At 44.7% G+C, this 13369-nt stretch overlaps 1 protein-coding gene across 1 annotated transcript; it reads right to left on the reverse strand.

Annotated features, from left to right (window-relative positions):
* Window positions 1–777: 777 nt before the first annotated feature.
* Window positions 778–3933, reverse strand: HOXC9 (homeobox C9). The gene is made up of 2 exons (XM_008502896.1): window positions 3372–3933; window positions 778–1059 (listed from the first exon to the last, which is right to left on the reverse strand). Exons 1-2 carry the CDS (start codon window positions 3931–3933, stop codon window positions 815–817), a joined length of 807 nt encoding a protein of 268 aa, XP_008501118.1. The 3' UTR covers window positions 778–814.
* Window positions 3934–13369: the final 9436 nt, after the last annotated feature.

The following is a 13369-nucleotide window of genomic DNA, read 5'->3' on the forward strand; positions in this document are numbered from 1 at the left end:
AAAAATCTCTGTTCTCCTCCTGCTGCGGGGGATGCTCGGGTCGGCACCGGCACCGGCTGGCAAAGCCCCGGGGCTGCTCCTCTCCAAAGGGCTTTAAATAAAAAGACATCTACATGCTGATTTTTTTTTTCCTTTTTTTTTTTTTTTTCCTTTTTCTTGTGACGTTAGGTATATTTACATAGAGCTGCTCTACAATAGCGAACATAACAGGATTACAGAACGGTTCTGAGACGAGAATAAAATACACAAATAAGTACAGCAGAAACGTTCAACACCATGACAGAACATCATCGAGCCATATTCCCTTCAGTCTTTTTTTTTTTTTTTTTTTTGTCTTTTTTTTTTGTTTTGTTTTGTTTTTTCCTCTCTTTTGTACAAAATATTCACTCACGAGTTCGCGGGATTAAAAAATAAAAATACTGGATAAGTTTAATTTATGAAATAAAATACTAAAAAAAAAAATTCAATAAAAATAAAAATTCAAGTACTTCTTGTGTTTGTTTTCTGAGGAGGAGAAAACAAGGAAGAAGAAAGGAAGAGAAAACAACCCCCCCAAACATCTTTCTTTTATTTAGTTGCATTTTAGAAAAGACTCGTGTCCCAAAACGCTTGCTGGGTTTGCCTATAACGCTAAACATTCATCCGCACATTCAAAGTCAGAAATATTTCATCCCCCCAAAACAGCCTCTTTTTTTTTTATTATTATTTTTTTTTTCCGGTTTTTTTTCCTCCTTTTTTTTTCTTTTTCTTTTTTTTTTTTTTTTTTCTCTCTCTCTCTCCACCCTCGTTTCTCATTGACTGGACTTTGCCAACTTTATTGCTGTTCTTTATCGGTTTTTTCTTTATTCATTTTCTTCATTTTCATTCGCCTGTTCTGAAACCAGATTTTGACTTGGCGTTCAGTGAGATTTAGGACTCTGGCTACTTCGTACCTCCGGTCCCGTGTAAGGTACATATTGAATAAAAACTCTTTTTCCAGTTCCAGGGTCTGATACTTTGTGTAAGGACATCTTTTCTTCCTCGTGGAGCGCGCATGAATCCAATTTGCGACGGGATTGTCTGAGAAAGAAGATTTTTTTATATATTTTTCTTTTTCTGGGGGGGGGGGGGAAATCAATGTATACAGCTGGCCTTCCTTCCCTCCCCCCTCCATGCCCTGTTGTATCTCCAGAAAGAAACCTGTTTAATTAGTGGGTCTTACCTAAATATTTTAAGTGACCTTCAGAAGAGTTTTATCTGTTTATTTTGGAGGGGTCATTTCCTTCTCTTTTGCTGCTCTTCTCACATAAAAGTTTCAGTAAATAAAACTCCAGCGATGGGTTTAAAATAATAATTATCCACATGACTGCTGCTAGCAGTAATCTAAGAACATAGTCATAAAAAGTAAAAATTCCCACCATTTCATAGGCCCATAAACTCTTTTTACAACCTCAGCTCTCCAATACTTTCCCTAGAAGCTTTCCCAGAACTGGAAAGCCGAGTTTGTTTTTTTTTTTTAATATCCTAAGGATGACACGGGAGCTGCCCCACTGCCTCCCAGAAATTGACCTTTTTTAATATTTATTTTATCTTTATTTTATGTTCTTTTCCTTCCCCCCCTTAACCTAAAGGACCTTCCACACTGCAGCCTTGGCCAGGACACCAAACCCCTCTCTTCCTTTCTTGGGAGAAGCTTGTGCTGCTTTTTTTTTTTGCTTTTTTTTCCTCTCCCCCCCTCTGCCCGCTTTAGGCAGATGCTTGCCAGCAAAGGGGAGACTTTCACCCCGGATTCCTCGCCTTATTTTTATCACGAGGGTGCCTGGCACCAGCCCGCCTGTCATAAATAGAGGTGTGAGCGCCTTTCCAGACAGAGAGCAAGATACCGAGGCACCAAGGTGCTCCCCAGCTCCTCTCCCCCGCTTTTAGAGCTCGGAAATCACCCAGGCCAGGCAGTGGGGGGGGGGTTGTCCCACCAAAACCAGGGCAGTGCTGCGGGGGGGGTGCGGTACCCGGCGGGTGCATCCCTGCCTGCATCCCCCGCGGATGCTGAGCTGCACTCCGGGGAGGGTTTGGTGCGGAGGGGTTGGGTTTGGGTTGTTTTCGTGTGTTTTGGGGCTTTGGGTTTTTTTTTCTTTTGTTTGTTTGGGTTTTTTTGTTTAAATCCCCCAGCTGAGCTGAGCTCCTGCCTGCAGCCCCCAAGAGCTGGTACCCTCTGCAGAGCTCTGCAGCCTGGAGGTGATGGGGGTGGTTACCTGACTCCTGCCCCTACAATGTTCAAGGTTTTCCTGATGGCTGAGTTGGGTTGGTTTGGGTTTGTTGGCTTGTTGGGGTTTGTTTTTTTTTTTTTTTTAAGGGTTTTCCTCCCCCCTCCCTCTCTCACTTGGGCTGCAGAAGATGTTTCTTCAAGTGTATGGTCCAACGTCCTGCGCTCGCTGCCTTTTGCCCTCAGTTCCTTCCACACACTTGGTTTATGCCTTTACAATTCCAATTTTCCTCCTTCCTTCTCCCCTACACACTCACCCAACCCCCCCCCCACCATCCCAGGGCACCCACCTTTTCCTTTATTCCCACGTGTTGGAGCATTTTATATCTAATTACATCGCTGGGGCTTTTATTGATTTTAAAAAGAGATCAAGAGACACCTCTGCACTTAGCTAGAGATATCCCTTTCTTCTCTTAAGGGAAAAAAAAAAAAAAAAAAAAAGAAACCAAACCAAAAACCAAACAACAAAAACCCAAACACACACAGACATAGAGGAAAAAAAAAATAACAACACTAAAAAACAAACCCCAAACCAACACAGCCCACATCAATGCTTTCACTTCCAGCCAGCTACAGCAACTCTTCCTTGTTCTTTGAAAGTGGAAATATTTGAAAGCAAAGAAGCTTCTCCCTTTGCCTCCCCCCCCTCCTCTCGCTCCCTCTCACACACACACTCTCCTTCTCTCTATATATTTCTTTTTTTTTTTTTTTTTTTTTTATAATACCCCCCGGTGGAAGGTGATGAATATTTGATCAAAGAAGCCAACATCCCCCCTACACACACACACACTCCTTCTCCCCAGATCCCTTCCTCCCATTGCAAATAAAATAAAATAAAATAAAATAAAATAAAATAAAAAAAAAAAAAAAAAGAGAAAGAAAAAGAAAAAAAAGAAAGAAAAAAAAAAAGACTAAAGAGCCCAAAACAAAGTACAGATATTCGCTCTCCGGCTCTGCTAGGAGGACTCGCTCAAACCCCCAGATCTTCCTGCGTATCTGGAGTTTTAGGGTCGGGGCTCTCTCTCTCTCTCTCTCTCTCTCTCTCTCTAAGGTAATTTCATTTTATTGAGTAGGGTCCTGGAAGCCGTAATGCCTTCCCCGGTCGTAAACAAGAATGACTTCGACTTACTAGGGTCTAATTCGTGCTTTTCTTCTTTGTGTTTGCTGGAAGCGATGGCTTCGGACTCCGGGGAAGGAATTGTCTGCGCTGCTCTGTCTCTCAGCTCCCCCGGAGCCGCGTACATGTAGTCCGCGTAACCACGGCCGTCGGCGGGGCCACACTCCGCCCGTCGCCCGGGGAAGGCGTCGGGTTTGAGGCCGTAGGGGCGAGCACCGGGGGCGAAGGCCGGGAAGGAGACGGCCCCGGCGAGGGGTTCCAGCCAAGTCCTCATGTACCTGGGCTCGGCCCCCACGGGTGCCTGGGGAGCGTAGGGGTGGTAGCCCACGGAGGATTGGGAGTGGACGGGAGCCCAGGAGGTGGTAAAAACGGCGGGTTTAGGGGCGAAACTGCAAGACGGAAAGTCGGCACAATCCGGGACTAATCCTGACGGTCGGGCAGCAGCCGGGTGGGAGGCAGAGCTGGGGAACCTGGAGGCCAAGAGCTCTTCGTTTTCGTGGCTTATCAAGGAGTCAACATAGTAGTTGCTTATGGGGCCAGAAGCCGACATGGTTCCCCCCTCTTTTACATTCATAAGATTATTGTATGAACTGTATGTGTACTTTTTATCTTCTCATAGAACAATCAGGGCAGGTAATTATTTTTTCAGCCTTTCCCAGTGTGCCATTGGCTGCCCGCCCTCACGTGATTGTATTTACCCAAAAATATAGCGTGGATCAATCCGCAGGTCTTTTTTTTTTTTTTTTTTCCTTCTTTTTTTTCCCCCTTTTCTTTTCTTTATTTTTTTTTCCTCTTCCCCTCCACCCCCACCCCTTTTTTTTTTTTTTTTTTTTTTTTTTTTTCCCCCTTCCTAATAATAACGCCACCCAGCTTTTCCTAAAACTGATGGAAACGGGGCGGAGATGGGGAGGAGGGAGGCTCGGCCGATCCTCAGCCGGGGGATGCTCTGCCCGCGGGTTGGAGGAGGAAGAGGGGGGGGAGATTTGCCCTGGTGTTGAGGAAGGTGGAAGGTAATTGTAGAAGGTAGTCCAGGAACTATTTCTTGACGTAATTTGTCTCTGTCCTTTGCTTCTGCAGCTCCTAGCCTCTAATGGTTACATTAAATTGAATATCGGTGGGCAGGAGAGAGGGGAGAAGTGCGGTGGAGGTGGGCTCCCCACTTGGAGAAAGGAGCTGAGGGGGGGAGAAGCTTTTAACCTAAAAGCAGAGGGGGCTTTTGTCATCTTTTGCAGCGCTGTCTCCTCGTCAGGCTGCTGAGCAGCTGAGAAATCTGTGGGGCACAGACACCTCTAGTCCTGCTTTAAGAATTAAGTATCTTCAGGAGGCAAAAAAAAAAAAAAAAAAAAAAAGAAAAAGAAAGAAAGAAAAGAAAATTCTATAAATAGGACCAGGAGCATCTTTGGAAAAGGAGGGGGAAATAATAAGATCATCAACCCCCCCTTAAAAAAAAAAAAAAAAAAAAAAAAGCCTGAGCTTTTGCAGTGAAAGGCTGCATTATTCGGCAAGTAGTCGTGGATGTTTTTATGTCCTTCAATAAAATTTTTACGAGGATCATTTGATTGTTCATAAACGTGTCGTTCATTAAATAAAACCGTAGGACTGAGTTTTCAGCTCCCGAGCTGAGGATGAGAGAGCTTTTCCGTATCAGGAGGAAGCAACAATGTGTGTGGGGCACATGATTCTTCTTTTTTTTTTTTTTTTTTTTTTTTTTTTTTCTCTTCTTCTTTTTTTCTTTTTTCCTTTTTTGTTTTTTTTTTTAACGCCTGGAAACTTTTTCTCTTTTTTTTTGCACCAAATCGATTGAAGAAGTTGGGAGCGTTAAAAAACTCGGTGATAGCCTGCCTGCATTTTGAGAGAATTAACCTTTCCTTTGTAAGAAAAGACAGGTAGGTAAATAGCTCACGCCCATTGGAGTCTGAAAGAAGGAAGTTAGACGATTTCTTTGGAAGGTAAAAAAAAATAAAAATAAGATATCTAACCAAAAATAACTTCTCGTGATTTTTTTTTTATTTTTTATTTTTTTTTTAAGCAAGAGAATCCCCTAATAATATGGATTATTTGGGCTCTCCAGGGTTCTCCATCCACCTCGGGTTTTCTGGGAGGGAAATTCTCCAAATTTACAAGAAGAAGGGAAAGTGTGGGCTGAGGAAGCAGTGGGGGTCCCTCCCTGGGAGAGGCAGGGGGGTGGGCAGGATGTCTGTGGTGATACAGCGTCCACCAGTGACAGCCGTTCTGCACAGTCCCACGGCAGAAACCTCTCCAGTTCTTGGTTTTTCTTAATATTTCTTTTTCCCTCAGTCAGTTCCATGCAGGGGGAGAACAGAGATTAAATTTAGGCAGATTCAGGGCTAAGGAGGATGCTGGCAGGACACACACACACACACACACACACACACAAACATCCCTCCAGCCCCTCCAAATTACCCCCTCAGATAAAATCTTGCACCGCAGTTCCCTGGCCTGAAGGTAGATAAATAGATAAATAAATAAATAGATATGTACGTAGAAAAGAAGAAGAAGGATGACCCAAGGCTGCTGGTAGGAACAGGATTTCCCTCTCGGAAAATAAAAAAAAAATAAAAAAAAAATTGGGGAAGGCTTTAAAAATAAAAATATGATGGGGAGCGTTTGACAAGGGGCTCCGGATTTGCCGATTTTGAATGGAAAAGTCATCGCCTCGCTTTCCCCCCTGCCCCCCCCTCCTAGAATTTATCCCTCATTCCGTTTTAAGTCCCCTGCTTTATGTGAGCTCTTAAAGGGAAATATTCCTGCAGGAGCAGAATATCTTCTTTGGCCTTTATCGAGACCAATTTACCTGTCAATCACCAGTCTCCAATGACGATTATTTTTATGTTCGCAAAGGAAAAAAAAATAAAAAAAATATATATATATATCTCCTCATCATTCTTTTATCTATTCCCATTTTAAAAGTACTCACTCTGCAGGGCTGCTAAGGTAGTGAGCTGTGACATGTAGAGGGGAAAAAGCAGCTTGGTTTTTTTCTACTTTGGGAGAATATTTTAAAGAGAATCCTTACAAAAGCAGGGTTGTCTGTGCAGAAAAGGAGAGGGAGAAAGGGGGGGGGGGGGAAAGAGGCAGGGAGAGAAAAAGGAAGGACAGAGCATGCAGAGGGAGAGAAGGACTGGGGAGCAGAGTCAGCTGAGGGGAAAAAAATGAAAAAATAAAAAAATTACAGACTCCACCATAGACGAACCGCAAATCGAGGAGAAATTCCCAAAGCCACGCAGTTCTAATAAGTGGGAGCAGTTTTTCCAACATTCCTGCTTGCAGGCAAGGTCACTAAATTAGTCGTGGACGGTGCATGTTGGTGCTACACAAAGGCAAAACAAATCTGCCCAAGATTTCTTTTATTTGCCCGGAAAACTGCAACCCACGGAACGATTCCCTCCCGGGGTTGCTGTGGGATCTGAAACACCCCCAAAAATAAAATAAATCCCATCGCGGTGGCGATCCCAAGCCCTCTGAGCCAGGGGCTGCTGGGCTCTGAGCAGTACAAAGCAGAGATGGAGACACCTTAAAGCAAAGCCAAGACACGGGCTGGGGTTGAAGCCTGAGGACACGGCTTAAGTCAACGTTTTCCCTGCTGCAAAACCCCGTAACACGATGTGAACCCCCCATAAAATTTAAGACGACTGCGGACCCCGATAAAACATTGTCTTTTCAGGCTTCTCTCGACCTGAAACCCTCCCCGTGGCCGAACGCAAAGTTGTGTGAAGCAAGTCCGCTGAGAGGGCAGGGCAGAGGAAGCAATGTCCTGAAATATTCTGCTTTTCCAGCAGCAGGGTTCCCGAGTAAAGATGCAGACTGGAATTAAACCACTCCTTGCTATCGGATTCAGCAGCTACAAGATTATCTCGCAGCTTTTCTGCACGATCCAGCTGGATTCCTCTGCCTGCAGAAAAGCTTCGGGACTTGTTAATGGGAGATCACCTCTTCTGAAATGATGGGCAACTATCGCATCCCTTCCAGGCAGACTACTATATATATGGAATTTTTTTATGCCTCTCACCTCCCCTTTTGAATGTACAAAGGGAGAAAAAGAACCTTATTGTACTGAGCTAAACTAAGCCTAGCAGTCCACAATCTGTATCAGCATTTAGAGTTTTATTGTGGGGTTTTTTTTTTCATAGCGGAAATAAATAATAACAATTATTTAAAAAAATAAAAATAATAATCGTCCCGAAAATGAGGAGGTTCCAGAAAATCAAGTCTTTGTCTGAGCACTGAGTTGACTTCTGACACCTTTTCGAGCTAAATGTTCGCCTAAGATCCCTGCAAGTCTCTGTGTGTTCAGCCCGAGCTGCATCCATCCCCTTCCCTGCCCTCTGCGTGCAGCCAAGGCTCTTTCCCCACTCCCAAATCTTCTCCTTTCTCTTTGGAGAATCTCCTCCCTGATTGGAAGGGACAGAGACAAAAACAAAAAAACCAACCACTAATTAAAAAAAAATAAAAAAAATCAGAAGAGGAAGGAAAAAAACTAAACCAAAACAGCCATTGGGTCTATTGGGCAGCCTTGTCTGCTGAGGTGACTTTGCTTTTGGTTTGGGGTTTTTTTCCTTGCTTTTTAATTAATTTATTTATTTTTTTCTCCCCAAAAAAGTGGTGGTGAGGAAAAGCAGGAATTGGGAGAGAGGGAGGGAAGGAGAGAAAGAGGAAGGAGGTTGGGGGGATATCCCCCCCTTTGCCTGTGGCAGCTCCAGGCCCCAGCACTACCATCCGCTTCCCTCAGCAGAGGGGCTGAAGCTCTGCCCGGGCACCCCGAGGCCGAATCCCGCAGCTCCCGGCGGGGGCAGCCCCGGAGCCGCTGCCTGGAGCGATGTGGGGAGGGGGGGGGTGGAATTTGGGGAGGAGCAGCCCCCCCCCCTTGACAGGCAGACAAACGGAGAAAAAAACCCAAAAAACAAAAAAACAACCCCTCAACAAAACCATCCACATTCCCTCGGTTCAATTAACACTGTCAAGTTCGGATTAAAAAAGAAATTGGTGTTTTCTCCGCTCCTTTTACCTCCCCCCGGCTCCAGCCCCCCCCCGGCCCCGCTTCACACCTCCAGCCCCGGCTTTGGAGGAGAGGGGAAGGGCTGTGCTGGCTTCATCTCTGCAGAAGGGAACCGAAAGTAACATCCAGCCAGCTCCAGCTCCCACTCCCCGCTTGGATTTTCAGCCTTAACCCGGAATAAATTTCCTTTTTTTAATTATAATTTTATCCCCCCCCTTTCTTTGTCCTTCCTCGTTCCCTTTCCTCTACTCTATTGCCTGCCCAAGTTCTCTCTCTTTTTCTTTTGTTCCTTCTTCACCACTCCTTTCCTTAAAAAAAAAAAAAAAAAGGAAAAAAAAACCCCAACTGTACACAATGCATTCAATGACTCTCAAACAGACTCTCTGAAGAGCCTGCAAAATATTTCCTAATCCCCCAGATGCCGTCTGTTTATTCCAGGATTGTCTCTTAAACTAAATAAATATGGGGAGAGATGAGTTTCAGGCCAAATGCCATCCGCGAATCTTGCAGCAGCGCGACTGCAGCCTTTGCCTTTCCCCTGCCCTGCAGAATCCTCTGCCTGAGTGAAATATCAGATTTATTTTTTTTTCCCGGCTTTCTTATAAATGATCGGATGGAAAAAGAGCCCCAGAACAACAACTGACCGCTGGAACTTTCAGGCACATCCCTTTTTCTATCAACGGGAAAACCCCAATCTGCGCCAAGATGGGAGTCGTGGGGAAGGCAAAGAAAATCAGCATTCAGCTTAAAATGACACTGCAGGAGTTTTTTACCTGCTTAAGAGCTTCCACCCCCCCTTTTCCCCAGCCCACACCCCCCCTCTGTTTGTTGCTAAGAATTCCTGTCTCTCCAGTGTTGGAGGTACGGCTAATAGACAATAAATTCCGAGGTGCAATTAAAGCTCAGAACAATTTCTTTAAGTGTGTTATGGTCTCCTTTTCCAAAATTTCAGGTCTCCACCAGACGAAGCTCATTGCAGATGTTCCCAGGCAGCAGCTCGTCTGCAAGCAGGCGGGGAGGGTTCAAAAATAAAGCTCCTCTCCCTGCTGCTCTCCAGGTTAGCTCGGGGTTTTTTTTTTTGGTTTTTTTTTTTTTTTTTTTGGGTGTGATACAAAACGCAGGTCAAGGGAAGGGGAAAAAAAAATTCCCAGCGAAGCAAATTAAAAAGAAGAGCAAGGAAACAAGCCTGAACCCAGAGAGGCGAAGTGCATACTGCCTGAAGAAACATATTTCTATACTTCTCCCTTTACATTTGTTATCTTTCCGTCAGACACCCTGTAATTAGCATAGATAACTAGAGTTGCAAGCTCCAAGTTGTGTCTGCAAATCCTATTGTCTGGCTGCTCCAGTTGCACACCAGCGAGCTCCAAAGTGAGCACAAGGTGTTGGGAAGGAGAGCCTGGTGCCCTCAAAATAAGAAAAAATAAAAAAAATAAAGAAAAAAAAAGACAAAATAAAAGACAATAAGCCCACCACGAGATGGAGGATAAGAGGACGGGGGAGCGGGGGGATGAAGGGTGCTGCTTGCTGCTTCAGGCGATGGATTCCAGCCCAATTTCCACCGCAATATCTCTGGCCTGGTGCAAAGCTCTCCTCCAGGAGATCAGCCCAGACTTCAACTTGTTTCTATCTACCGCAAAGATGGCTTAGAAAAGAAAGAATATTCAAACAACCCCCCCCTTTCTTCTGGCTTCATCCACCCCTCCCTCCGAGCCAGTTATTTGTAGAGGTCATCTGCAGAGCCGGTACCTATGTAAATACCGGGTGCCTGAGCCAGACACCCAGACACCTAAAGATAACAACCTTGAGCAGGGACATTTGCTGCCATTTACACGACCCCCTCCACCAGCCCCACTTTTGTTTTCCAGCCCTGGAGCGGGTCCGTCTGGGTAGGAAAGAGCTGAGCCCCAAACCCAACCCCAGCCAAATATCCAGGAGGGATTTTTATTTCGAGGGAGGAGGAGGAAAGCAACCCATAACATAGCCCCAGTTCTTCCCCTGCTGAAAAAGAGATTAAAAAAAAAAAGAAAAAAAAAAAGGAATAAAGGTGATGGGGGGAGAATTTCCTAACACCTCCCCACAGCCTCCAACCCAACTTCCTCCACCCCACAGATTTCGCTAAGGAGATCTTGAGCAAAACCATCCCAAAAAACCCAGACCTGGAGGCAAAGGAGAAAGTTTCTCCTTAGGGGAAGTCTGTACAGAGAGAGGAAGAGGCAAAACCCTCCAGGTTTTAAAATTACACCTGCTGGGAGCGGAGCATTGTACAAAGAGAGGCGAGAAAAATTCGGCGATGCAGCATATGGAATATCGAGAGTATTTTAGTGGGGTGAGAGCACCAGAAAGTGCCTGAGCACAAGCAACACAGCAACCAATATTCCGAGAAGAAAGATGAAGGCGAACAGCGTGGTGTCTGTTTTGACTACCCATGTTTTTACATATTAAAAAAAAAATAATAATAAAAAAAAATCCCCAACCAACACAACTCTAACCAAATAGTTCCAGCAATAAATTCCCAGCCTCCTCCTTCCTGATCTAATATCATAATTAAAAAACAGTAGGGGACATTTTAACTTTTATTGCATTTCTGGAGCCGGCTTGCTAAACACATATTAACTTTAGATTCTTCTTTTTCTCTCCAGGGGGGGTGGACTCTCAGAAATAAAATCAATCTTAATATGCACATAATAGATACTGGTTTGTCTTGTACATGCTGGTAGAAGAAAGGGAAAGAAATCTGCAGATAGTTAATACAGAGAAGGCAAACTCATCATACATGTAATGAAACCTTTAAATCATTCAATTATCACAGCACTTATATCAAATAATTATGGTTAAAAGTACCAGTAATCAACCTTGTCCCTGTTGAAATATTAATTTACAGTACCGTGAATGAGTTTCTTCTTCTTTTTTTTTTTTTTTTCCTTCCCTTACCAGTTTTTAAATCCCTTTTTTATTTTTTTTTTTTCCAGCCTGGTGTATTCAAACCTAAAAAGATGATTAAAACAACCGGTCTGCAGGCAACATCATTGCTTTCAACATAATCAACAGTTCCTTGGCCATTTCCACACTTCAAGCACAGCATCTTTACCACAGCAGAGCAAAACAACCCGAAACATTTCCCAACCAACGCCTCAAAAAGCACATTAATTCCTGATTTTATCCTGGCTTCCAACCCCCAGACCAAGAGCCCATCCGATGGAGCAAGGACATTGATATTCTTGCAATCGAAATCTACTCCTCGTACAGAAACTTGAGCGCCGAGCCCAAGGCAAAAAGCAAGAAAACAACCCAAAACATCACTCTCCGCCAGCCAAAAAAAACCCCAAACCAAACCAAAAAAACCCCACAACAAACCCCAAAAAGCAAAGAAACCAACAGAATCCTTTTTTTTTTTTTTTTTTCTCCAAGTCCCCAAAAGACAACGCTCCCGCAGCTCTCAACCTGCCAGCCTGACATTTCGCTTGGTCAGAAAACCCCAAATATCCGAAGTTTCACACTTTTTACCTCCACGCCAACCTGCGCCTTGTCACGCTGTCACCAACACCCCCAACACTTGGGGTTGATTTTTTTTTTTTCCCAAGATATCACTCAAACATCTGCCAACCCGAATCTCCTCTCCACAACCACTATTTTGCTCCCTACATATGTATTTTTATTTTTTTTTTGCCATTTTCAACCCCACGCATCGCACCAGACACCCCCAGTGATATTTTAGTTGCTTCGCGCTTTTTGCCCCCATTTTTCCTTCCCCATTGAAACTCCGAGACGCAAATTCAACTTTCCCAACTTTTCCAACTTTCCCAGCCCATTTTTGGGGCGAAAGGGAGTAAAATAATCCAAATATTCCTTTTTTTTTTTTTTTTTTCCCCCCAAGAGGGACGCTGCTCGTCTAACACAGCCGCCAGATTTCCTTCATCAACACTAATTTTGCTTTTTATAGGTCTCCTTCTCGAAAGTAATTAATAATCCAGGCTGACCCAGCCGCCACATAGGAACCATGCTCTTGAAAGTGAAACCCCAGCCCTCGATTAGAGCATGGAAAAAAAGGGATTAAATTTGAGCTCGGATGCTTTGGCTGGGATGGAGAAGGAGCGCTGGAGAAGTTGGGAAGAAATAATTAAAAAAAAAAATCAATAATAACACACCAAAACCCGTTTCTCCTTTGTTCTTCCGTCCACCTTCCCGAAACCGAATCCACTGCAACTTTTGGGGTCTCAGAACCAGAACAGCTCAGCAGGAGATTGCAACAGGAGCGCTCCCAGCACCAGCAACCCCCAAGTGCCACCAATATCCCCCAATTCTCCGCCCTTTCAATCAAATAATAATTAAGAATAAAACCGGACTAAAACCCAATCACCTTTCCGTTTCTCAAGAGATAACCGAGAGGGAAGCGATCACCTTTTAAATTTATTGATTAAAAAGCGACCACGGGGGGGGGATCAGGTGGGGAGGATTTTATTTATTTATTTATTTATTAACACCCCCCTTTTTTTTTTTTTTTTTTTTTTTTTTTTTTGGTGGTGGAGCTTTGCCAATCACCTCGCCTTGGCTTTGTGGAGGTGCTCAGCTCCTCAAAGGAGAACTTCATAATTTGGGGGAGGAAAAGCTGCTGCCTCCTTTGTCCGCCTCATTTATCCGCGGAGCAGAAACAATAGCGCGGAGGGCAGGGGAAAAAAAAAAAAAAAAAAAAAAGGAGGGGGGGGCGTGAGGAAGGGGGATGACAGCAAAACCATCACCCTAACTCGGGGCCAGGGGGGTGGCAGGAGACATGGGGGAGGGTGGTGGCCCAGGGAGGTGGCTGTGCAGGTGCTGACCCCCCCACCCCGCTTGCCACCACCTTGGTGGGGGGACTTTTTTTTTTTTTTTTCCCCTACTCCTTTTTTTTTTTTTTTTTTTTTGGCTCCCCGGCTCTCACTGCAAGTTACGCGGGGCGCAGGGCGCTGCCGGGCGACCCCCCGCGCAAGTAGCGCCCCGGGGCGCGCACGGCGGA

Source organism: Calypte anna, chromosome 33 (genome assembly GCF_003957555.1).
Source record: "Calypte anna isolate BGI_N300 chromosome 33, bCalAnn1_v1.p, whole genome shotgun sequence".
Lineage (NCBI taxonomy): Eukaryota > Metazoa > Chordata > Aves > Apodiformes > Trochilidae > Calypte > Calypte anna.